The sequence below is a fragment of the Scyliorhinus torazame genome, chromosome 31, assembly GCF_047496885.1.
Source record: "Scyliorhinus torazame isolate Kashiwa2021f chromosome 31, sScyTor2.1, whole genome shotgun sequence".
NCBI classification, from domain to species: domain Eukaryota; kingdom Metazoa; phylum Chordata; class Chondrichthyes; order Carcharhiniformes; family Scyliorhinidae; genus Scyliorhinus; species Scyliorhinus torazame.
Window position 1 is genome coordinate 25,765,316 of NC_092737.1, and position 25,750 is coordinate 25,791,065.

At 51.5% G+C, this 25,750-nt stretch overlaps 1 protein-coding gene across 6 annotated transcripts in view; it reads right to left on the reverse strand.

The window, feature by feature from the left end:
* LOC140404768 (lysophosphatidic acid receptor 6-like) overlaps positions 1-25,750 on the reverse strand; it is a 154,481-nt gene that overhangs the window by 10,894 nt on the left and 117,837 nt on the right. For 4 of the 6 annotated variants that reach the window (XR_011938570.1, XR_011938568.1, XR_011938569.1 and 1 more), the window contains exons 1-2: positions 21,113-21,269; positions 12,360-14,897 (exon numbers count right to left, since the gene is read on the reverse strand). Coding sequence is in view for 1 of the 6 variants with exons in the window: in XM_072493487.1 (XP_072349588.1) it covers positions 13,746-14,885 (1,140 nt within the window). In the remaining 5 variants the exon portion in view is untranslated. Of the gene's footprint in view, positions 1-12,048; positions 14,898-21,112; positions 21,270-25,750 lie in introns of those variants that run through there. The other 2 variants (XM_072493487.1, XR_011938571.1) reach the window with 2 other exon arrangements.

A 25,750-nucleotide genomic window follows, 5' to 3' on the forward strand; every position in this document is an offset into this window, starting at 1 on the left:
GAGTCTGCACGTTCTCCCTGTGTCTGCGTGGGTTTCCACCGGGTGCTCCGGTCTCCTCCCACGAATCTCGAAAGACATGCTGTGAGGTGAATTGGCCATCTGAATTCTCCCTCAGTGTACTCGAACAGCTGCCGGAATGTGCCGGCCAGGGGATTTTCACAGTAACTTCATTGCAGTGTTAATGTAAGCCTACTTGTGACAATAATAAAGATTATTATTATTAGAAGCAAATCGTCATGTGGAGAAATCAGCGGAATGTTGCGACCCCGCGCGCGGGCGACGATGAACAAATGTCTCCTGTGCCACACTGAGATCCCAGGTGAGCCGCATGTGGGCCACAGGTTGCTTAACAGCTCTGTGCATGCTGGGTGTTCAATTGGTGTCAAATCCGAGATTGATAATCATTTGTCGGGAGATGTTCTCAGGGGATCTGGAGCAGAGGCTGGAGAATGGAGCTGAGCTACAGATAAGCCATGATCGAATTGAATGTTGCATCAGGCTTATGGGACTGATCGGATTAAATCGCTTCCTACGTAAAAGGCTCGATTGGACGAATGTCAACTTCCTGTTCTTGTGTAACAAGCTGGATTGTCGTAATGGCCTCCTCCTGTTCCTGTGTAATAGGCCAAGGGGCACAATTGCCTCATGCTGTTCTTGCATAACTGGCTCGATTGTCTTCATGGCCCACTGCTGTGTCCCAGGCCCGAGGGGGCTGAATGGCCTCCTCCTCTCCCTCCCTGACAGGACGGAGGGGCGGAAAGGCCTCTTCCTGGTCCCACGTCAGGCAGGGTGAGGTTTTCGTACATCAGAGGCAATGCTGTTTATCTCACATCCCCATCTCAGGATTTGGGTTTGTCACATTTTTCAACTCTGGTGAAACACCCGAATCCAGCCTTTGAAATTCTTATTGATGAGGTTTGTGGTGCTGAATCGTCAAACTACCAAACCACGGCCTTAAACAATCCATCAAAATCCCTGTCAGCTCAAGGCCCCTGGCCTGAGGCTTGTCAAACAACGCCCCCTGCTGACTGCCCAGCGACACCGTTCAGAATAACTGCTCCCTTCATCAGAACAACTGGCGTTTGCTCAACAGAATGTTTATCGAAGAACTGCCTGAAGCTCATGGGCAGTAATAAACAGAGGAATTTGCGTTCCTTGGGTCCGTTCAGAACTCAGGGCCTGCTTTGCAGCTAATGCAATACTTTTCGGATGTAGTCACCATTGTGGTTTGGGGTTACCGATCCTACAGAGAGAGAGGGAGAGAACTCTCAGAGAGACCCAAAGAAACCTTAGACAGACTCAGACAACACCTAGATAGACCCAAAATTCTCCTGGCCAGAGGAGATGGCTGCCTAGTGGTAATGTCGCCAGACTACTAATCCAGAGAGTCAGGCTCTAGGCCTCAAATTCAAATCTCTTCTAATCCCACAATAAATCTGGAATTTAAAAGCTAGTTTCAGCGATAGCGACCACTGTCGATCATTGTAAAAACCTACCTGGTTCATTAATAAAGATGGAAATCAGGACCGGGTCTACATGTGCGATGCACTATCAATTACGACGAGACGAGAGTAGAGAGTAATCGAGGCTTTTTCAGCAGAGATGTGTTGCCTCCTGCAGCTGCTGCTGAAATGGCTGCAGCTCGGTGAGCACACACATTTATACTCCGCCTACTGGGCGGAGCCAGCAGGCAGGGATCTACCCCCCCCGTACCTGTAGTACAGGAGCCTTACCGTATTACCTCGCATATACATATTATACAAACAGCGGTGACTGCCACATTCACCCCCTGTTAAAATAAAGTCCAGCGGGGATGGTGGAAAACTATTTACATGGTATGTGAGCATTTTTAAAAACTATTTACATGGTAGGTGAGCATTTTTAAAGTGTACAGTTTGGTGAAAGTTCGCAAGTTCAGCCAGTCGGGTGCGGTGAGCGCCGCAGTCCCGGTGGTGATGCAGGCGCCGGCTTGGTCGCCTGTGACTCCGCGAGCGTGTAGTCCTCATCCTCATCCCCGGGTGGAACCAATGGGAGGACGGATCGTCCTGGAGCGGTGGCTGTGGTGAGGTGCGCTGGGGGGAGGGTGGGTGACGCCGGGGCAATTGGAAGGGGGGGGGGCGGACCAGCTGGTGCCAGGTCCCTGAGGGAGACTGTGTCTTGGCGGCCGTCGGGGTACGTCACGTAGGCGTACTGCAGGTTCGCATGGAGTAGCTGCACCCTTTCGACCAATGGGTCAACCTTGAGGAGCCACACGTGCTTGCGGAGGAGGACGGGTCCTGGGGCTGCCAGCCACGTTGGGAGCGAAACCCCGGAGGTGGACTTCCTGGGGCAGGCAAGGAGACGTTCTTGGGGGGGGGGGGGGGTTCATTAGTCGCAGTGCAAAGTATCGATCGGATGGAGTGGAGGGCATCGGGGAGGACCGGGAGATTTTTAGACCGTAGGGCCAGCAGGACGGCTTTCCAGACCATCCCGTTCTCCCTCTCCACCTGCCCGTTTCCCCAGGGGTTGTAGCTGGTCATCCTGCTCGAGGCAATGCCCTTGCTGAGCAGGAACTGACGCAGCTCATCGCTCATAAAGGAGGATCCCCGGTCGCTGTGGATGTAGGCGGGGAAACCGAACAGGGTGAAGATGCTATTGAGGGCTTTGATGACTGTGGCAGACGTCATATCGGGGCATGGGATGGCGAAGGGGAATCTGGAGTATTCATCGACCACGTTCAGGAAATACGTGTTTCGGTCGGAGGAGGGGAGGGGCCCTTTGAAATCCATGATGAGGCGTTCAAAGAGACGGGAGGCGTTCACGAGGTCCGCTCGGTCTGGCCGGTAGAAGTGCGGTTTGCACTCCGCGCAGACCTGGCAGTCTTTGGTGACCGTCCTGACTTCCACAATGGAGTAGGGCAGGTTGCGGGCCTTTATGAAGTGAAAGAACCGGGTGACCCCTGGGTGACAGAGACCATCGTGTAGGGCCCGGACACGGTCCACTTGTGCGCTGGCACAAGTACCTCGGGATAGGGCATCGGGAGGCTCGTTGAGCTTACCGGGGCGATGCAAAATCTCGTAATTGTAGGTGGAGAGCTCGCTCCTCCACCTCAAGATTTTATCATTTTTGATCTTGCCCCGCTGTGTGTTGTTAAACATGAAGGCAACCGACTGTTGGTCAGTGAGGAGAGTGAATCTCCTGCTGGCCAGGTAATGCCTCCAATGCCGCACAGCTTCCATGATGGCTTGGGCCTCCTTTTCGACAGAGGAGTGCCGAATTTCGGAGGCATGGAGGGTGCGGGAAAAGAATGCCCCGGGTCTGCCTGCCTGGTTGAGGGTGGCGGCCAGAGCGACGTCTGATGCATCGCTCTCAACTTGAAAGGGGAGGGTCTCGTCGACCGCGTGCATCGTGGCCTTGGCGATGTCGGCCTTCATGCGGTTGAAGGCCTGGTGGGCCTCAGCCGTCGGGGGCAAAGCTGTGGACTGAATGAGTGGGCGGGCCTTGTCCGCATAGTTAGGGACCCACTGGGCGTAATAGGAGAAAAACCCCAGGCATCGTTTGAGGGCCTTGGGGCAGTGGGGGAGGGGGAGTTCATTGAGGGGGCGCAGGCGATCAGGGTCGGGCCCTAGAACTCCGTTCTGAACCACATAGCCAAGGATGGCTAAGCGGTTCGTGCTGAACACGCACTTCTCCTTATTGTACGTGAGGTTCAGGAGTTTGGCGGTGTGGAGAAATTTGGAAAGGTTAGCGTCGTGGTCCTGCTGGTCGTGGCCGCAGATGGTGATGTTATCTAGGTACGGGAAGGTGGCCCGCAGTCCGTACTGGTCAACCATTCGGTCCATCTCCCATTGGAAGACAAAGACCCCGTTAGTGACGCCGAAGGGAACCCTAAGGAAGTGGTAAAGGCGGCCGTCTGCTTCGGACACAGTGTATGGGTGGCCCGCCTTTCGGATGGGGAGCTGGAGGTAGGCAGATTTCAGGTCCACTGTAGAGAAGGCCCGGTACTGTGCAATCTGATTGACCATATCAGATGTGCGTGGGAGGGGGTACGCGTTGAGCTGTGTGTACCGATTGATGGTCTGACTGTAGTCAATGACCATCCTGTGTTTCTCCCCCGTCTTTACAAGTACCACTTGGGCCCTCCAGGGGCTGTTGCTGGCCTCGATGATGCCTTCCTGCAGTAGCCACTGGACCTCCGACCTGATGAAGGTCCTGTCCTGGGCGCTGTACCATCTGCTCCTGGTGGCGACGGGCTTGCAATCCGGGGTGAGGTTTGCAAACAGGGAGGGTGGGTCCACCTTAAGGGTCGTGAGGCCGCATACGATGAGGGGTGGTAGGGGACTGCCGAATTTTAGGGTTAGACTTTGGAGGTTGCACTGGAAGTCCAGGCCAAGTAGCAAGGCAGCGCAGAGGTTGGAGAGGACGTAGAGCCGGAAGTTGCTGAACTCTGCGCCCTGGACGGTGAGGGTGGCGATGTAGTGCCCCCGGATCTCCACAGAGTGGGATCCGGAGGCCAGGGAGATTCTTTGGGTAACAGGGTGTACCGCGAGGGAGCAGCGCCTTACCGTAGCGGGGTGGATGAAGCTCTCCGTGCTCCTGGAGTTGAGAAGGCAAGATGTCTTGTGGCCATCGACTTTCACCGTCGTTGTCGCAGTTGCGAGGTTGTGTGGCCGGGACTGGTCGAGCGTGATGGAGGCGAGCTGCGGCTGTTGTTGGTGGGCCCCAGGCTGGTCGGCGGCGGGTGCGGGCGATGAGCGGCCAGATGAGGTGCCCGATTAGCAGGGGTCCTGAGGCGCCGTCCAAAATGGCGGCGAAGATGGCGGCACCCACGGGGCGCATGTGGCGGGCGGCTTTAAAGATGGCAGTGCCCACGGGCCGCACGAGGTCTGATGGGGGGAAGATGGCGGCGCCCACGGGCTGCACGTGTTCTGCTTTGAGGAAGATGGCAGCGCCCACGGGTTGCACGTGGGGGGTGCAGGAACAATGGGACTGGATACATCGCCGATCGACCGGGCCTGGCACACAGCAGCGAAATGCCCCTTCTTCCCGCAGGTCTTGCAGATTGCGCTCCGCGCCGGGCAGCGCTGCCGGGGGGGCTTTGTCTGCCCACAGAAATAGCACTTGGGCTCCCCGGTGTTTGCTGGCTGCCGCGCGGCGCAAGCTTGGGGTGGGTTGGGGGCGGTCGCTGGTGGGGCCCACGATGTCCATGAGCGGGGCGCCGTGCGGTCGGGGGCGTACGCTTGTACATTACGGGAGGCGACCGTTAGTGAGCTCGCGAGTTCCTTGGTCGCTTCGAGATCGAGCGTACCCCCTTCTAAGAGGCGCTGGCGGATGTACGCCGACCCTATGCCCGTAACGAAAGCGTCCCTGATTAGGAGTTCAGTATGTTCAACGGCAATCGCAGTTCCTCGCCAGGGCGTGCAGGACACGCCAGAAATCGTCCAATGACTCACCGGGGAGCTGTTGCCATGTGGACAGGAGGTGCCTGGCGTAGAGTTTGTTGATCGGCCGGGTGTAGTTCTCTTTCAGAAGCGCCATGGCCTCAGTGTAGTTGGGCGCATCCCGGATAAGGGGAAAAATATCGGAGCTCAACCGTCTGTACAGGATCTGGAGTTTCTGTGCCTCTGAGGGTTGTCCTGTCGCTGATCCGATGTAGGCTTCAAAGCAAGCTCGCCAGTGGTCGAAGGCCGACGTGGCGTTGTCTGCTCAAGGGTGCAGCTGCAGATGATCCGGCTTGATGCGTAGGTCCATCGCTGTAAAATCTCTGTTTAATAAATTGATGCACTATCAATTACGACACGACGAGAGTAGAGAGCAATCGAGGCTTTATTCAGCAGAGCTGTGTTGCCTCCTGCAGCTGCTGCTGAAATGGCTGCAGCTCGGGGAGCACACACATTTATACTCCGCCTACTGGGCGGAGCCAGCAGGCAGGGATCTACCCCTGTACCTGTAGTACAGGAGCCTTACCGTATTACCTCTCATATACGTATTATACAAACAGTGGTGACTGCCACAATGTGACTGGTTCCAGGCCCACACCAGGGTGGCTGACTCATGCTGCCTGAAATGACTCCGTTGTATCAAAACAGTTACGGAAAAGTGACGGAACTGCATGGGACGCCTGTTCCAATCCTGGGAATTGGAAACGACAACGGCAAATCCCGCCCTATCAACTCTGCAAAGCCTTCCTTGAGAACATTCGGGGCCTTGCGCCAAAATTAGTGGAGCTGTCCCACAGATTATCAGGCGACGACCTGATGTCGGCGTACTCATGGGATCGTACCTTGCGGACAATGTGCCAGACACCGCCATCATCATCTCTGGGTATGTCCTAGCTCACCGGCAGGATAGACTAGTGAGTGGGCGGCACGGTGGTGTACAGTCGAGAGAAAGTCGCACTGGGATTCCTCTTCATCAACTCTGCACCGCACGAGGTTTCACGTCAAACATGGACAAGGAAAGTCCCTGCTGATTGCTACCTACTATCCTCCCGGAGCTGATGAATCAATACCCCTGCTTGGTGAACAGGAACGCGAATGGAATTTTGGCACTAATTCGAGGAGGTTGGAGTATAAGAGTCGGAAAGTCTTGCTGCAATTGTGCAAGGTACTGGTGAGTCCTCACCTGGAGCACTGAGAGCAGTTTTGCTCCCCTTATTTAAGGAAAGATAATGGGCAGGATTCACCACAATCAGCGAATTGGCCCGACGCCAAGGACGGAGCGAACCACTCTGGTGTTGGGCCAACCGGAAGTTGCGGAATTCTCCGCACTTTCGGGGGCTAAGCCGGCCCCGAAGGGAATGCGTGAGTTAGCGCATGCGCAGACCAGCTGGCGTAGCCTGGCGCATGTGCAGAGGGGTGTCCTCTCCGGGCCGGCCGTGGCGGAGCCCTACAGCGGCCAGCGCGGGAGGAAGGAGTGCCCCCACGTATGGGACCGTGTGGGACCATGTCCAATCCACGCTGGCGGGACTGGCCACAAACCGACGGCTGCTCGGCCCATCTGGGCCTGGAGAATTGCCCGGGGGGTGGGGCGCTGCCAACGTCCCCCGACCGGCTTGGCGTGATCCCCGCCCCCCCAAAAAACCGGCGCCGGAGAATACGCCCGGCGGCGTCAGAGCGGCAGGGCGGGATCCGCGCCGTCCCCCGGGGATTCTCCGACCCGGCGGGCGGTCGGAGAATCGCGCCCAATTTTCATTGGAGGCGGTTTGGAGAAGGTTTGGTGGGATGGTCCCGGTCTGGAGGGATTGCCTTATGAGCAAAGATTAAACAGGTTTGGATTCTACTCATTGGAATTTAGAATAATGAGAGATGATCACATTGAAACATATTGGATTGTTAAGGGGCTGGACAGGGGAAATGCTGAGAGGATGTTTTCCACCATGGGAGCGTCGAGGACCAGACGGCAGAGTCTCAGAATGAAAATGTACCAATTACAAACTGAGATGAGCAGGAATTTCTTTTCTCAGAGGGTCGTAAGTCTTTGAAACTCCTTGCCAAAGAGCTGTGGGGACAGGGTCCTTGTGTCTATTTAAGGCTGAGACAGGTATATTCTTGATCAGGAAGGGAAGCAAGGGTTACGGGGAAAAGGCAGGAATGTGGACTGCTGGATGGGCCATGATCTTATTGAATGACGGAGCAGGCTCGAGTGGCCAGATGGCCTACTCCTGCTCCTAGTTCTTATGGTCTCACTTGGAGGAATCAATCAGGGTGACAAGGACACAGAATGTATTCTGGGTAGGGGATTTCTCTGGGTAGATTTCGGAGCTCCCCGGGGTTTTCTGGGAGCTCTCTGCCTCTGATTCGGAGCTAACTGTTTATCTCATATTCTTCAGGGGCCGTAGGCATTTCTGGCAGGGTCAGCATTTTGTTACCCATTCCTAATTGCCCTGGAGAAGGCGGTACTGAACTGCCTTTTGGAGCCGCTGATGTCCATGTGGTGGTGACCCCTCTGGCACCCATAGAGCTATTAGGGAGGGAGTTCCAGGATTGTGACCCAGCGACAGCGAAGGAACGACGACATATTTCCAAGTCAGGATGGTGAGCGACTCGGAGGGGAACCTCCAGGTGGTGGGGTTCCCAGGTATCTGCTGCCCTTGTCCTCCTGGGGGCTAGAGGTGGTGGGTTTGGCAGGCGCTGATGAAGGAGCCTTGGTGAGTCGCTGCAGTGCATCTTGTAGATGGTACACACGGCTGCCACTGTGCGTCGGGGGTGGAGGAAGTGAATGATCCAGGTGGCGAACAGGGTGCCAATCGAGTGGACAGCTTTGTCCTGGATGCTGTTGAACTCGAGTGATGTTGGAGTTGCACTCGTCCAGGTAAATAGAGAGTACTCCAGTACATTCCTGACTTCTGACTTATAGATGGCCTTTAAGTCAGGAGGTGGGTTACTCACTGCAGGATTCCTAGCTTCTGACCTGCTCTTGTAGCCACAGTATTTATGTGGCTAGTCCAGTTCAGTGTGTGGCCAATGGCAATTGCCAGGGTGTTGATAGTGGGGGAGTCAATGACAGTCGTGCCACTGCAAATTTGTTTTTATTTGTGTTGGGATGTGGGCTGGCCCAACATCTATTGCCCATTCCGAATGACCCTTGAACCTGAGTGGCTTTCTGGGTCATTTCAGGGTCATTTCAGTGGAGGGCAATAAAGAATCCACCCCATTGCTGTGGGTCTGGAGTCACATGTAGGCCAGACCGGGTCCGGACGGCAGATTTCTTTCTCTCAAGGTCAATCGGCAATGGTCATCATTCAAGATTTTAAATTCCAGATTTTTAGTGAATTGGAATTTCACCATCTGCCATGGTGGGATTTGAACCCCAGGGTCCTCTCAAGCATTGGATCTCTGGATTACTGGTCCAGTCGGAATGCCACTGCGCCACCAACTCCCCGTCACCGTGGGGAGATGCTTAGACTCTCTCTCGTTGCAGACGGTCATTGGCCTGCATTTGTCTGGCAGGCCTGGTGCTTGCCATTTATCACCTCAAGCCTGAATGTTAACCGGGTCTTGCTGCAAAGCACTGTTTCAGTGTCCGAGAAGTCACGATTGGCACTGGACATTGTGCACACATCAGCGAGCACCCCCACTTCAAGTCTTTTGATGCAGGGATGGTCAATGATGAAACAACTGGAGATTGGGCCCTGGAAATTAGATTATCATAGAATTTACAGTGCAGAGGGTGGCCATTCAGCCCATCGAGTCTGCACCGGCTCTTGGAAAGAGCCCCCTACCCAAGGTCAACATCTCCACCCTATCCGCATAACCCAGTAACCCCACCCAACTCTAAGGGCAATTTTGGACACGAAGGGCAATTTAGCACGGCCAATCCACCCTAACCTGCACATCTTTGGACTGTGGGAGGAAACCGGAGCACCCGGAGGAAACCCACGCACACACGGGGGGGATGTGCAGACTCCGCACAGACAGTGACCCAAGCCGGAATCGAACCTGGGACCCTGGAGCTGTGAAGCAATTGTGCTATCCACAATGCTACCGTGCTGCCCTGAGGTTGTCCGACAGCAATGCCCCGGACTGAGACGATTGACCCCAAGAACCGCAACATCTTCCTTTGGGCTAGGTATGACTGTTTTTCCCTGTGCTTCGGTTTGACTGGGGCTCCTTGGTGGTACGGTCCGTCCAATGAACCCTATAGCATTCGGTGGAACCATACCTTGCTCACCCTGCATCCCACAATACTCGCCTGATCCCCACAACATCCAGCTCAATCCAGGTTTCACCGAAAAACACACACAAGCTTCACCTAAAGCTCACAAGAAGCAAACCAGCTCCCACATGATAGGCGCGTGATGGCCAGCATGGACTTGATGGGCCAAAGAGCCTCTTTCCACGCTGTAAAAACTTGATTTGTATGAGCCAATTGATTCACCTGAACCCTGTAAGTTTCACGAAATGCCTACAAAGTTTAGCTGGGCACCTCAGGATTCACCCACAATCTATATACGTATGTGATGGCGTGCTGGCACAGAGGTTAGCACTGCTGCCCCACAGCACCGGGGATCTGGGTCCGATTTCAGCCTTGCGTGACGGTGTGGAGTCTGCACGGTCTCCCCGTGTCTGCGTGGGTTTCCTCCGGGTGCTCCGGTTCCCTCCCACAGTCCAACGATGTGCCGGTTAGGTGGCTTGGCCACGCTAAAATTGCACCTCAGTGTCCAAAGATGTACAGGATGGGTGGATTGGCCGTGCTAAACTGCCCCTTTTCAGCCAAAGGTGTGCCTGTTCGGTGGGGCTACGGGGTTGCGAGGCAGTGGGCCTCGGTAGAGTGCTCTTTCAGAGGGTCGGTGCAGACTCGATGGGCTGAATGGCCTACTTCTGTCTGTCGGGATTCTATAATTCTATAGGCCTGTGTCTAGTGAGCGCAAACATGTATCAGTGTATTTCTGTGTTATATAATTGTGCGCTTTGCACATGTCCATTATGAGTCTGAAGTTGAATGTCTGTATGTGAACCTGCATTGTTGTATGCATGTGTTTGTGTGTGCGCGAGTTGTGCATGTGTTTGTGTGTGCGTGAGCTGTGCATGTGTTTGTGTGTGCGCGAGTTGTGCATGTGTTTGTGTGTGCGCGAGTTGTGCATGTGTTTGTGTGTGCGCGAGTTGTGCATGTGTTTGTGTGTGCGCGAGCTGTGCATGTGTTTGTGTGTGCGCGCGAGTTGTGCATGTGTTTGTGTGTGCGCGAGTTGTGCATGTGTTTGTGTGTGCGCGAGTTGTGCATGTGTTTGTGTGTGCGCGAGTTGTGCATGTGTTGAAATGTGCATCTGAGAGAAAAAAATGCCTGCTTGTATGAGGAAAAGAGATATTTTATGAGACAGATTGCGAATGAGAGAGAGTTTGTGTGTGTTTTAATGTGCATGTTTTGCCTTATTTTTATATATCTTTATGTATCTGTGTGTGTGCAGGTATTTGCATTGCACACATCTGCACTTATCATGGGTGTGCATTTGTGTGCATGCGTGCCTCTGTGTGCAGAGAGACAAATGGGTCAGGTCAGTTCAGGTATATGAGTGTGTGAGTGCGCCTGTCTGACGTGTCCACATGTGAGGTGGGTCCGGGAATGTGTGTCTGTCCATCCGACTGCACATATTCTTCAAGTGAGTTATGAATGTGAGTGGGCATGGGTTCCTGCACACACTACACACACACACAGTCACACTCGACACACATACACAGTCACACTCGACACACACACAGTCACACTCTACACACGCACACTACATACACACACAGTCACACTCCGCAGACACACATTCTGCACACACAGACACGCACCCACACACACGCAGACACACACACACTCGCCACAAACAAATATTCTCCCAACACTCCACTATCTTTATTGTCACAAGTAGGCTGACATTAACACTGCAATGAAGTTACTGTGAAAATCACCTCGTCGCCACATTCCGGCGCCTGTTCGGGTACACAGAGGGAGATTTCAGAATGTCCAAATTACTTAATAGCAAGTCTTTTGGGACTTGTAGGAGGAAACCAGAGCACCCGCAGAAAACCCATGCAGACACGGGGGAGAACGTGCAGACTCCGCACAGACAGTGACCCAAGCCGGGAATCGAACCTGGGACGCTGGCGCTGTGAAGCCACAGTGCTAACCACTGTGCTACCGTGTTGCCCACTTACCACTCACCATCTTACCTGGACACTGTAGACCACTTTGACTCATAGAATCATAGAATTTACAGTGCAGAAGGAGGCCATTCGGCCCATCGAGTCTGCGCCGGCCCTTGGAAAGAGCACCCTACCCAAGCCCACATCTCCACCCCATCCCCGTAACCCAGTAACCCCACCCAACCTTTTTGAATGCCAAGGGCAATTTATCATGGCTAATCCATCTAACCTGCACATCCTTGGGCTGCGGGAGGAAGCCGGAGCACCCGGAGGAAACCCACGCACAGACACGGGAGAACGTGCAGACTCCGCACAGTCAGTGACCCAAGCTGGGAATCGAACCTGGGACCCTGGAGCTGTGAGGCAACTGTGCTAACCACTGTGCTACCGTGCTGCCCTACACATACTCCCTGTGCATTTATTTAACGCTGACCAAATGTTTGTAATAATTCCGACTTTATTCAGTTGAAACAAGAATGAATACATTAAAGTATTTAAACAGCCATTTACAAAGTATAATTGGGAATCATATCCCACCATTGTCCTTTGGTTAGTAGCTGCTGTTGGGTTCTAAGCACCCACTACAATGTCCTTGCTCAGCAAGTTGTCGGCTGTCCTCTGTGTAAAACTTTTCCCATTGCTTAAGTTTGAGATCCAATTCCATTCCCTGAACGTCACCCAATTAGGAACCATCGGAATCCTCCTGCCCCCATCTCTTTGAGTCAATCAGATTGAGGAAGAGCTCCAAACCTGGTTGCGGAATCCTACTGCAGACGACCAAGGTGAACGTGCGCTCTGTAAAAATGTCGTTATTGACACGGCCCTGCAACACTTCCTAAAACAGGCACCTTCCTAATGCTGGACGAATGCTCTCCTCCAACCGTGGAATGTGCTCACACTCATTCAGAGCTGGGCAGACAGGCTGGGACAAATGGGTTTTCTTCTGCTGCATAACAATTCTGTGATTAATTTGTTTTGGCAGCTTAACCCTACTTTTGGCATCCGCTACTTATGTTCGCAGTGTCACAGCTTTGTTTACCTGTCACTTTTAGGCAGGAGCGCTCTGTCCTGTCCGATGATTAATGAACGAGGAACCTCTTTTCTGAAGCAGTTGTTTGACTCGGAACATTTATCTTTTAACCCTTTCGAGTCTAGTGCTACTGGGGTGGCCAAGGATCTAATTTCTGATCACACTCTGGTGGGACCTGCCCCTGTGTGCGTGCGTTCTATGCATGTGTTTGCATTTGTGTGTGTGTTGTGTTTGTGTTTGCTGATGTGTGTTTGTACAAGTGCTTTCTGCTTTTGTATGTGTGTTTTGTGTGTGTGTTCTATGTGTTTGTGTTTGTGTGTGCGTTTATGTGTGCGTTTATGTGTGTGTTTTGTGTGTGTTTGTGTGTACATGTGTTTTGTGTGTGTTTGTGTGTACATGTGTTTTGTGTGTGTGTTTAAGTGTGTGCATTTTGTGTGTGTGTTTGTATGTGTTTATGTATATATGTTTTGTGCGTGTTTGTGTGTACGTGTGTTTTGTGTGTGTGTTTATGTGTGTGCATGTGTTTATGTGTATGTGTTTATATGTGTGTGTGCGTCTGTGTTTATGTGTGCATCCGTTTTTTGTGTGCATTTTGTATGTGTTTATGTGATGTGTTTATGTGGGTGTGTTTTGTGTGTGCATTTTGTGTGTTCATTTTGTGTGTGTGTATGTGTGGAGTAACATGGTTTAACAATAGCGTGTGTCTTGGTGTTGTGGGTAAAGTTCATAATTATGTATGTGTTTGTGACTACATCAATGTGCCTTAGTGTGTGTCAGGTAATGTTTGTGCGCCTGCATGTGTGAGAGACTGCATTTGTGTGTTTGCGTATGTGTGTATGGATGCACGTGTGTGTGTGAGAGAGAGAGAGATGGTGTCTGCATCTCTGTATGTCTGTGTCAGACGGGTATAGCGGTATGAGAGTGTATCCGTGTCTGTGCATAGTGTGATGCCGATGTAATTACATTCTCCCACCACTGGAAGTGCTGCGTCGCCAGTTGTCACTCTCCTGTCATCACCTCCCCTTCCTCCCCACCACTGACCCTCCCAGTGTTAACTGTTCTCCCCATTGCACAAGGCCAAAACCACCGGCCGGAAACAGGGGATCTCACTGACCAATGGTGCCTTCTACCGAAGGTTCAGTTCTTCTCTCAAGTCTGTCTTTTGCTCGATAGGTGGCGTTAAAGGTGGGCTTCTCCCCGCAGCACAACCTTCTCCACTTGAAGGCGCCGCTGGCGAATGAATAGATGATGGGATCCAGGCAGCTGTTGAGACTGGTCAGGGCCATGGTGACGCGCCTGGCCGAGTAGGTGAACTGGATGAGTTGACAGCTAGGCAGCACGTCGATCCGCCTGAGGGTGTGGATGAGTTGGATGAGGTGATACGGGACGAAGCAAATGATGAAAACCAGCAGGACCAGTAGCACCATGCGGAGGGCCTTCCTCTTGACCGAGTGGACCGTGTCTGCGCCGGCTTTGTGTTCCAGGAGCTTGCGGACGATGAGGGAGTAACAGAGGATGATAATCGCCAAGGGGATGAAGAAGCCGATGATGGCGGCCGCGATGCTGATCACAGAGATGTGTTCACTCCAGGTAGTCATGGAGTAATTCTCCAGGCAGGCCGTCTTGCCATTGGGGAACTTGCTGGTCAGGGGTCCTTTGATGGTCAAGTAGAGAAGGCTGAAGGCCAGAAGCAGCCAGATGAGGCAGCAAGCGAGGAGGCTATAGCGGGGCCTGCGGAGCTGCAGTGACCTGATGGGGTGGACCACCGCCACGTAGCGATCCAGGCAGATGCAGGTGAGGAACAAGGTGCTGCCGTACATGTTGGCAAAGAAGAGGGAGCCGGTGATTTTACAGGCCAGCTCCCCGAAGATCCAGTCGTTCCCCAACGCATGATAGACCACTTTGAACGGGAGCAGCGCGGCAAAGATGAGGTCTATCATGGCCAGGTTGGCCATGAACACATCCGAGGGAGAGAAAGCGCCCTTCTTCCTAACGAGATACCAGAGGACGCAGCAATTGGATATGGTGCCAAAGGCGAACACGACACTGTAAACCACAGGAAACATGATGTACTGGAAGTTGGCATTGTATTCGCATTTTTCTGTGTTGCTGACATCTGTGGAGTTGTCGCTGCCTGAGGTATTGATACTGATTGGAATCGATGTGAATGAACTCGATCCGGTGAACCACTCCCGCTCTGTAAGGATGAAGTCAACTTCAGGTGTCAATGTAGTTGGGTCGACCATGGTTAATAGAATCTGAAATTGTAACAATATAGAATAACAGGGGTTAGGCCGAATGGGCTTAGGGCTGACTCTATCAACACATCTTCACTATCCCTCGACTGTGTTGTACTTCACTGTATTTTAGTCAAGATGCAACAGAGGAATTATTCCCCTTAGAGTTGAAAACTCACTCCTTTAAACACTGCCCATGTTCAACAAGGTACAATATCAGAAGCAGGATATCCCAGAGGATCTGTCAACTGAATTGACTGGTGTGGATCCTGTATGAACAGACATCTGCAGAATAATTAATCAAAAGCCTAGATTCAATCAGGAATCCTTGCCTTCAAAACGTTGTGAGTGCTGGGGTCAGTGGCTGCTTTCAGGAATTTCCTTTGTGGCCTTTTACTGGATAAGGTGGCATAGTGGTTGGCATTGTTGCCTCACAGCGCCCGGGTTCGATTCTGGCCTTGGGTGACTGTCTTGGAAGTTTGCACGCTCTCCCTGTGTCTGCGTGGGTTTCCTCCGGGTGCTCCGGTTTCCTCCCACAGTCCAAAGAAGTGCCGGTTCGGTGGATTGGCCATGCTAAATTGCCCTTAGGTCGGGCTATGGGGATAGGGCGGGGATTGGGGCCGAGGCAGACTGCTCTTTCGGAGAACCGGTTCAGACTCAATGGCCTCCTCCTGCACTGTCGGGAGTCTGTCATTCTATGATAAGGATAAACATTGTCAGATTTGTCCTGTTGGTTGTTACGAAATACAATGGTCAAGGACCAAGCGGAATTATGTTGTTATTTTCTAACTTTAAATCTTTCATTTCACGTTTTGCTTCTATAGACGTTGAAACCAATATGTTGAAATCTATATGTTTTTAAGAAGCGGTCAGATACAACGGAGGAGATCAATGGGTATGGGGGGATTGCAGGATTTGGAGTTGGATGATCAGCCATAATCATAATTGTGAAAGAATGCATAAAGTGCAGAAAGAGGCCATTTGGTCCACTCTGTCACCCTACCCCATAATCCCACCTTACCTTTGCACACTAAGGGGCAATTTAGCACAGCCAATCCACCTAACCTGCACATCGTTTGACACTAAGGGGCAATTTAGCACGGCCAATCCACCTAACCTGCACATCTTTGGACACTAAGGGACAATTTAGCATGGCCAATCCACCTAACCTGCACATCGTTTGACACTAAGGGGCAATTTAGCACGGCCAATCCACCTAACCTGCACATCGTTCGACACTAAGGGGCAATTTAGCACGGCCAATCCACCTAACCTGCACATCTTTGGACACTAAGGGGCAATTTAGCACGGCCAATCCACCTAACCTGCTCATCGTTCGACACTAAGGGAAAATTTAGCACGGCCAATCCACCTAACCTGCACACCTTTCGACACTAAGGGACAATTTAGCATGGCAAATTCACCTAACCCGCACATCTTTGGACGTGAAGGCAGCACGGTAGCATTGTGGATGGCACAATTGCTTCACAGCTCCAGGGTCCCAGGTTCGATTCCGGCTTGGGTCACTGTCTGTGCGGAGTCTGCACATCCTCCCAGTGTGTGTGTGTGGGTTTCCTCCGGGTGCTCCGGTTTCCTCCCACAGTCCAAAGATGTGCAGGTTAGGTGGATTGGCCATGATAGATTGCCCTTAGTGTCCAAAATTGCCGTTGGTGTTGGGTGGGGTTGCTGGGTTGTGGGGATGGGGTGGAGGTGTTGACCTTGGGTGGGGTGCTCTTTCCAAGAGCCGGTGCGGTCTCGATGGGCCGAATGGCCTCCTTCTGCACTGTAGATTCTATGATAAGGGGCAATTTATCATGGCCAATCCACCTAACCTGCATATCTTTGAATTGGGTGAGGAAACCCACGCAGACACAAGGGGAATGTACAAACTCCACAAAGACAGTCACCCAAGACTGGAATCGAACCCAGGTCTCTGGCACTGTGAGGCAGCAATGCTAACCCACTGTGTCATCCTGAACGGCAGAACATGCTTGAGGGGCTGAATGGCCTCCTCCTGCTTCTATATTTCTATAAAAACGCAAGAGATTTCCTGACCAGGAAGAAAGCAAACACTTCTCAAACCATGCTATCAAGTAACAGGGAAGACTCAAGGATTGATCTAGTCCCTGAGGCCATGCCTTGAGATCAAATGTGATTCACCTTAGAGACGATGTATTATGGGCTGCTTTTTGAGTGTGTCCCCTACTTTGCTGCCCCCCTGCCCTCAACCCAGGTGCTGAATATTGAATCATAGAACATAGAACATAGAACAATACAGCGCAGTACAGGCCCTTCGGCCCACGATGTTGCACCGAAACAAAAGCCATCTAACCTACACTATGCCATTATCATCCATATGTTTATCCAATAAACTTTTAAATGCCCTCAATGTTGGCGAGTTCACTACTGTAGCAGGTAGGGCATTCCACGGCCTCACTACTCTTTGCGTAAAGAACCTACCTCTGACCTCTGTCCTATATCTATTACCCCTCAGTTTAAAGTTATGTCCCCTCGTGCCAGCCATATCCATCCGCGGGAGAAGGCTCTCACTGTCCACCCTATCCAACCCCCTGATCATTTTGTATGCCTCTATTAAGTCTCCTCTTAACCTTCTTCTCTCCAACGAAAACAACCTCAAGTCCGTCAGCCTTTCCTCATAAGATTTTCCCTCCATACCAGGCAACATCCTGGTAAATCTCCTCTGCACCCGCTCCAAAGCCTCCACGTCCTTCCTATAATGCGGTGACCAGAACTGTACGCAATACTCCAAATGCGGCCGGACCAGAGTTCTGTACAGCTGCAACATGACCTCCCGACTCCGGAACTCAATCCCTCTACCAATAAAGGCCAACACTCCATAGGCCTTCTTCACAACCCTATCAACCTGGGTGGCAACTTTCAGGGATCTATGTACATGGACACCTAGATCCCTCTGCACAGCCACACTTTCAAGAACTTTACCATTAGCCAAATATTCCGCATTCCTGTTATTCCTTCCAAAGTGAATCACCTCACACTTCTCTACATTAAACTCCATTTGCCACCTCTCAGCCCAGCTCTGCAGCTTATCTATATCCCTCTGTAACCTGCTACATCCTTCCACACTATCGACAACACCACCGACTTTAGTATCGTCTGCAAATTTACTCACCCACCCTTCTGCGCCTTCCTCTAGGTCATTGATAAAAATGACAAACAGCAACGGCCCCAGAACAGATCCTTGTGGTACTCCACTTGTGACTGTACTCCATTCTGAACATTTCCCATCAACCACCACCCTCTGTCTTCTTTCAGCTAGCCAATTTCTGATCCACATCTCTAAATCACCCTCAATCCCCAGCCTCCGTATTTTTTGCAATAGCCTACCGTGGGGAACCTTATCAAACGCTTTGCTGAAATCCATATACACCACATCAACTGCTCTACCCTCGTCTACCTGTTCAGTCACCTTCTCAAAGAAAATCGTTTTTACCCTGTTGATAATTTTGAACAAAAAAATGAAAATCGCTTATTATCACAAGTAGGCTTCAAATGAAGTGACTGTGAAAAGCCCCTAGTCGCCACATTCCGGCGCCTGTTCGGGGAGGCTGGTACAGGAATTGAACCGTGCTGCTGGCCTGCCTTGGTCTGCTTTAAAAGCCAGCTATTTAGCCCAGTGAGCTAAACCAGCCCCGAGCTAAGATTTTGAAATGGTTCCTCAGCCATTATTTCTTATGTATATAATTATCAGTTTGTTTCTTAATGACGCCTGAAGCCTCGTTGTTTTTATTTACAGTTGTCAGCACACTTGATCTTGTGGCTTCCCGCAGCAAATTCTGCTGGCACGCCTACTGAATAAGCATGTGTGGAACTAATAGTCCCATGATCATTTACGTGACATGACTATTTTCCTGTTCCGCAGCATTCTGCTTTTGCTCTGGTTGATTATTCTGTCTTATTCTACTGACACGCGCAAGATTTAATGTGCATTGTCTCGGGGATATATCAACCACGGTCCAATTGGATACCGGGGCAGCATCCAAAAGGATTATTATCCTCCTTTTCCGAGTATCTGCTGACCAATCCTTTTGTCTTCACTATTCCAATGTACTCCTGGCCAACATCCAATTTACGCCATCTGTACACTTAAACTCATCAAAAACTCTGTTATCTGCATCCAAGCCCACCAAATCCTGTTCACCCAAACTCCAAATGCTCGCTGACCTCTACCGAGTCCATTCCAACAAAGGCCCTGATTTCAAAATTCTCACCCTTGTGTTCAAATTCTCCATTTCCCCGGCCCCTCCCCACCTTTGCAATCTAATTTAATCCGACAAGGTTCGGAGTGAAATAGATTTTTATTTTTTAAAGGAAGGATGTAAAATAGCAAAGTCTCCAACTCGATATGGAATGCACACGAGCTTGATGAACATTTGAACACAGAAACAGGAGTAGAGGCAGCACAGTACCACAGCGGTTAGCACTGTTGCTTCACAGCGCCAGGGTCCCGGGTTCGATTCCCGGCTTGGGTCACTGTCAGTGCGGAGTCGGCACGTTCTCCCCGTGTCTGCGGGGGTTTCCTCCGGGTGCTCCGGTTTCCTCCCACAAGTCCAAAGGTGTGCGGGTTAGGTGGATTGGCCGTGCTAAATTGCGCTTAGTGTCCAAAAAGGTTAGGTGGGGTTATGGGGATAAGGTGGAGGCGTGGGCTTAAGTAGGGTGCTCTTTCCAAGTGCCGGCGCAGACTCGATGGGCCGAATGGCCTCCTTCTGCACTCTAAATTCTATGATTCTATGAAACTGTTGGAGTCAGTACCTGAGAGATTTGTTGTTTGGAAGGCCAGAGCTGTGGGGGGTTTCTTGAGCTCCAAGGTATAGGTGCCCTCGTCTTGTGCATGTCCCTCTGATCTGATTGGGGGCTATTGTTGATTCAGTGGGAATTACGTGGTTATTAGTGGGGATTTCATAGAATTTACAGTGCAGAAGGAGGCCATTCGGCCTATCGAGTCTGCATCGGCTCTTGGAAAGAGCATCCTACCCAAGGTCAACATCTCCACCCTATCCCCATAACCCAGTAGCCCCACCCAATACTAAGGGCAATTTTGGACACTAAGGGCAATTTATCATAGCCAATCCACCTAACCTGCATGTCTTTGGACTGTGGGAGGAAACTGGAACACCCGGAGGAAACCCACGCACACACGGGGAGGATGTGCAGACTCCGCACAGACAGTGACCCAAGCCGGAATCGAACCTGGGATCCTGTGAAGCAATTGTGCTATCCACAATGCTACCGTGCTGCCATAGCCGAAAGTCAGGATGGCCAGCGTTCCCAATTCCCCTCCCAAACAGCCAATCGGTGCTTCACAATTCCCGAAATTGGCGCGTTTGCCTGGCCTACCCGTGACTCCCGACCCACGGTCATGGGGTTGACTCTGGGTCATGCGCCGTTTTTATAAAGTTCGAGTCCCCAATTCATTTTGTTTCCAATGAAGGGCCAATTTAGCGTGGTCAATCCACCTAACCTGCACAACCCATCTTTTGGGTTGTGGGGGACCAAACCCATGCAGACACGGGGAGAATGTGCAAACTCCACACGGACAGTGACCCAGAGCCGGGATCGAACCCGGGACCTCGGTGCCGTGAGGCAGCAGTGCTAACCATTGCACCACCGTGCTGCCCCATGGGGTTGACTCTGAATTGCCCCTCTGAAGTAGCCGCATGAGCCCCTTCTCCCCCCCCCCCCCCCCACAATGTGGCCACATATTTCAGCAGGGTGAGTGACTTGGATGGGGGGACTTCTTGGTGGGGTTCCCTATGTATCTGCTGCCTTTGTCCTTCTCGATGGCAGTCAGGGTGGGTTTGGGAGGTCCTGTCCAAGGAAGTTTTGAGAGCGTCGCAATGCAGAGCTAAATGGCACACAACAATATCTCACACAGGACAACTGGTGAGTAACCAGCTCTTTGATTTTTAAAGTGTAAAATGTTATTATTTACTTTGGGTTAGGAAGCCAATGTGCAGAGTGGATACTGCCCTTGATCCATGTCCTTGCTTGCTTTAAAAACCAACTCAAATTGGACCCAGTCCATGATCCCTCCATTAGGAGCATACAAGATGCAAGCTCGCAAGAAATGGCATTGCACTTTATCCATGGACTTCCTGACGCTTAATCTCAGCCAGCGGCCGAGAGGTGATAGGGACGAGTTGATGCTGTTTGAAATGACGTTCTACTTGTGAGGTACAGAAATGGAGTTTACCCACCTGGCCAATCCGAAGCTTCAATCTCACTCTTTGTTGCTGTCGAGTCGATGAGATTTTCCGTTGCGTGTTCGGACGTGTCTTCCCTTCGCCCTGTTTCCCGCCCAGCCTTCCCTGACTCCCGCTATTCTTCTCTCGATCTCCTCTCTCGGCCTTCCTGGTTCATTCGGTGTCTCTGTTTATGTCTCTCTCTCTCTCCTCTTTATAGGTGTACCTATGTGTGTACTTCCTCTTGTGTAATCTTGGTAAATTGGGGAAAGTCCCTGGGATCTCTCTGGAATGCGTAATCTCGTCCCCCCTCCCGCCCCACCCCCTCACCCCAACGCCTGATTTTAATCTTATTTTCAACACTGTGGGATTTGCACTCAATTGAGATGTAACGCCAGATGCTGTGTCATAGAGTCATCCAGTTTCCTCTCACAGAAAGAGGCCATTCGGCCCAGGGGGCCAGTACTGACCACCAAGCACCTATCTATTGTCACCCATTTTCCAGGCACTTTCTCTGAATCCTGGGATGGCTGTTAACTTGCTTCCAATTCAGTCAACAGTCCATCTGGTGTTCATGCTGAGCTGGCGTCCAGAGTCCACCATGAGGACCTGACCAGATACATCAATAGCTGTCCATGGGGGCAAAGGGGTACCTTGGCACACTTCTGAAGGCAGGACCGGCACACACCAGCCAGCTGGTGGTTTGACTGTTGCAACTCCAAGCCCTCCCTCTTCTCACCAAAGGCGGGGGGTGACCGACCCTGAAACCTTCCCTCTGATGCCCCTCTCCTCAAATCGTGGCATGGCTGCTGCGTCTGCCCAGTTTATCTGCTGCCAACATCCTGGCGCTTAGCTGTTTTTGCCAGACCAGCCGGTGAGGTGTGAGGTTGAGGAAAGAATCACAGACGGTGCCAATCATTACCTTGGAATGTCCTAACGCAGGCACACACCAACAATAGATAATTGTACAACCACAAGGATGTCAATGTCAAGTCACTCTACTAAATCGTCAATTGTGCAATGCTCATTCCCTGGCTCTGCTCAGTGCCAAATTAGCGGCCTGACGAGGAAAACAAAGTACGTAAAGGTCAGAGTGAAATGATTTGCGTATCTAGGACGTTATCGAGATGTTCCAGAAAATGCTTTTCTTTGCCAACAAGGAAAGCGTGTTTTAATCTTTGGCCAGTGTGGCACTACCCGAGGGCAGCACGACTGTCATTGACAAGGGGCCCACAACCAGGCAACATCTTTCCCTGGTGCTGCTGACCTGAGATGTCGATTTATTCATGGGGAGTCCCCAATGCGTCAGTCCCATCCACTGTTGCCAAGGTGCTCCTCAGACAGCAGCAGGAGAGCTGTCATCCAGCTCCCTCCCTCCCTCTCGCCTGCTCTCTATCTTTGAGTCTCCCATCACCCTCAGCACAGTCTCTCTCTCGCTACACCTCAATTTCTGCTTCTCTCTCTGTCTCATCTTCTCTTCCTCTAACTGAATTTCACCCCCCCCCCCCTTCACTCTATAATATTAATAGTGATCTTTTATTGTCACAAGTATGAAGTTCCTGTGAAAAGCCCCTAGTCGCCACATTCCGGCACCTGTTCGGGGAGGCCAGTACAGGAATTAAACCCGTGCTGCTGGCCTTGTTCTGCATTGCAAACCAGCTGTTTAGCCCACTGAGCTAAATCATCCCACAGCGGCACTGAGGGGCAATTTAGAACATAGAACATACAGTGCAGAAGGAGGCCATTCGGCCCATCGAGCCTGCACTTAAGCCCTCACTTCCTCCCTATCCCCGTAACCCAATAAGCCCTCCTAACCTTTTTGGTCACTAAGGGCAATTTATCACAGCCAATCCACCTAACCTGCACGTCTTTGGACTGTGGGAGGAAACCTGAGCACCCGGAGGAAACCCACGCACACACGGGGAGAACGTCACAGACAGTGACCCAGCGGGGAATCGAACCCCGGACCCTGACCCTGAAGTCACAGTGCTATCCACTTGTGCTACCGTGATGCCATTTAGCAGAGCAATATATCCCGTCTGTTCTTAATGTACCCTGGTCTGTTCTTGACTCTTGGACCATCTTGCTTATGAGTTTTGCTTTTGGGGGGGCCTCTTCCCCTTGAGCAAGTTTCTGCAATGTCTCCCTCATTAGCGTTTGATCTTGGATCGCCGCGGATCTGCTCGATCGCTGTTAACAGTGTTATTTGTGGAGGGGGAAGGACAGAATCCAGGAATCTGGACTCTCGTTTTTATTGCTGCATTGTGTTAGTAATTGACCCTGACAGATCCCCAGACACCAACGAAGTTGTGGAGCCAATAAACTCAGCCATTGCTGGGGCAAAGGAAGAAGTGACCATGCAGGTTGTAATGAGGGTGGTAAAAGACCAACTGATTCACAAAAGACCTTCAGGGAACAACAGGATTATAGCATTCCGACTGTGCACAAGGAGGCCGTTCGGCCCATTGAATCTGCATCGACCTCCTGAAAGGGAGCCCTACCTCGGCCCAGTCCCCCACCCTATGCCCGCAACCCCACCTAACCTGCATATCGTTTGGACAGTAAGGGGCAATTTAGCGTAGCAATCCACTCAACCTGCGCACCTTTGGACTGTGGCAGGAAACCAGAGCACCCGGAGGAAACCCATGCAGTCACGGGGAGAAGGTGCAAACTACACACAGACAGTCACCCAGGGGTACATAATGCCCCTGCCAGGGCAGGGCCTGCACTTGAGATCAGTGTTCTTCATAAGACCCTCAAGCAAAGTGCAACTTGATAGCTCCTTCAGCCATGCATCTAATCCATTCAAATCCCATTTTCCAGCGCATCGTCCGTAGTCTTGTATGCTGTGGTCTTCCAATCGCTCATCATAGATTATCATAGAATTTACAGTGCAGAAGGAGGCCATTCAGCCCATCGAGTCTGCACCGGCTATTGGAAAGAGCACCCTACCCAAGGTCAACACCTCCACCCTATTCCCATAACCCAGTAACCCCACCCAACACTAAGGGTAATTTTGGAGACTAAGAGCAATTTACCATGGCCAATCCACCTAACCTGCACATCTTTGGACTGTGGGAGGAAACCGGAGCACCCGGAGGAAACCCACGCACACACGGGGAGGATGTGCAGACTCCGCACAGACTGAGACCCAAGCCGGAATCGAACCTGGAACCCTGGAGCTGTGAAGCAATTGTGCTAACCACTATGCTACCGTGCTGCCCTCCATCTAAATTCATCTTAAATATTGTGAGGGCTCCCGCCTCTACCACCCTTTCAGACAGTGAGACACAGATTCCCATTTACGTATATGTAATTATCCTAATGAATACAATTATACCATTAATCATTCAAAGTGTGTGGGTGTGGTTAGCATGGTCACCAGTTATTGCGCATTTCTGATTGCCTCTGATAAGTTAGTGGTGAGCCGCCTTCTTGAACACAACTGATTGCCTCACTACGCCATTTCAAACAGTGGTTATAGGTCAACCCCATTGCGGTGTGTCAGGAGTCACATAAACCCAGGCTGGGTACGGATGACCGTTGACAACAACATTACTGAGAACCAGATGCCTTGGGAAGAGTCCAGTAGCCACAGTGGTCACCATTATTCCGACCAGTGTTTATCTCACATTTCTTTAAATAACTCTTTAATTTCTCCAGCTGACATACTTGGAGATGAAGTCACCCCTCCAGCGCTTTTACCCCAGGCATTTGGATTACACAGAGAGAAGTGGATGCTGGGAACAAAGAACAAATAAAAGTACAGCACAGGAACAGGCCCTTCGGCCCTCCAAGCCTGCGCCGACCCATGCTGCCTGTCTCACCTAAAACCTTCACCTCTTCCGGGGTCCGTATCCCTCTATTCCCATCCTATTCATGTATTTGTCAAGACGCCCCTTAAACGTCACTATCGTCCCTGCTTCCACCACCTCCTCCGGCAGCGAGTTCCAGGCACCCACTACCCTCGTGTAAAAAAACTTCCCTCGCACATTTCCCCTAAACTTTGCCCCTCGCACCTTAAACCTATGCCCCCTAGTAATGGACTCTTACACCCTGGGAAAAAGCTTTTTAAAAAAAATATTTTTATTGGCATTTCTTATATTTATAAACAATTGTATATACATCACATTTTTCTTACCCGCGTTAGTTTACTTTATTGTACAGAGAGGTTAATTTTGTCTTTCATTTAATTGACTCTGTATACATTTTGGGGCGCTCTGGATTCGTCTATGGCCCCTCTCCCTCTATGGAAGCGAAAGCAAGGGTGTTAGCCCCCTTCCCCATGTGTAGTTCTGGCTGCTCCGATACCCCGAACATTGCCAGGTTTGGACATGGCTTCACCCTCACCCCCACAACCTTGGACATTGCCTCGGAGAAGGCTGTCCAGAACCCAGCAGGTTTGGGACAAGCCCAGAACATGTGGGTGTGGTTGGCCGGGCCCCTCGGGCACCGCTCACATTTATCCCCCACCTCCGGGAAGAACCTGCTCATTCGGGCCCTGGTCAGGTGCGCTCTGTGCACCACTTTGAGCTGCATGAGGAGGAGGTGGAGTTAGCCTTCCTCAGTGCTTTGCTCCAGAGTCCCCACCCCACCTCTGTCCCCAGTTCGTCCTCCCATTTTGTCTGGTCTCATCCAGTGGTGTTTGAGCTC